Source organism: Antrostomus carolinensis, unplaced genomic scaffold (assembly GCF_000700745.2).
Source record: "Antrostomus carolinensis isolate BGI_N321 unplaced genomic scaffold, ASM70074v2 scaffold34777, whole genome shotgun sequence".
Classification (NCBI taxonomy): Eukaryota; Metazoa; Chordata; class Aves; order Caprimulgiformes; family Caprimulgidae; genus Antrostomus; species Antrostomus carolinensis.
Genome location: NW_010328618.1, coordinates 3406 through 3651, shown reverse-complemented (window position 1 = coordinate 3651; position 246 = coordinate 3406). Strand labels below are relative to the sequence as shown.

Below are 246 nucleotides of genomic sequence, written 5' to 3'. Positions count from 1 at the left end.
CATCCCCAGCGGCGAGAGCCGGAAGATCAAACACTTGAGGGTCTTCTTCGTCACGGCTTCGTGGAGCATCTTCGCCTACATCTGGCTCTACTTGATCTTGGCCGTCATCTCCCCCGGCGTGGTGCAGGTTTGGGAAGCTCTCCTCACCCTCATCTTCTTCCCCGTCTGCGTGGTCTTCGCTTGGGCGGCCGATAAACGGCTCCTCTTCTACAAGTACGTCTACAAACGTTACCGCGCCGACCCCCG

The 246-nt window shown here is 58.9% G+C and overlaps 1 protein-coding gene across 1 annotated transcript in view; it reads left to right on the top strand.

Annotated features, from left to right (window-relative positions):
- The window catches only part of LOC104528341 (sodium/calcium exchanger 2), a gene marked incomplete at its 3' end in the record, with an annotated part of 3595 nt that overhangs the window by 325 nt on the left and 3024 nt on the right, over positions 1–246 (top strand). The window contains 1 exon segment of the mRNA XM_029086046.1: positions 1–246. This exon segment is cut by the window's left edge and continues 113 nt beyond it; it is cut by the window's right edge and continues 95 nt beyond it. Coding sequence (XP_028941879.1) covers positions 1–246 — 246 coding nt within the window.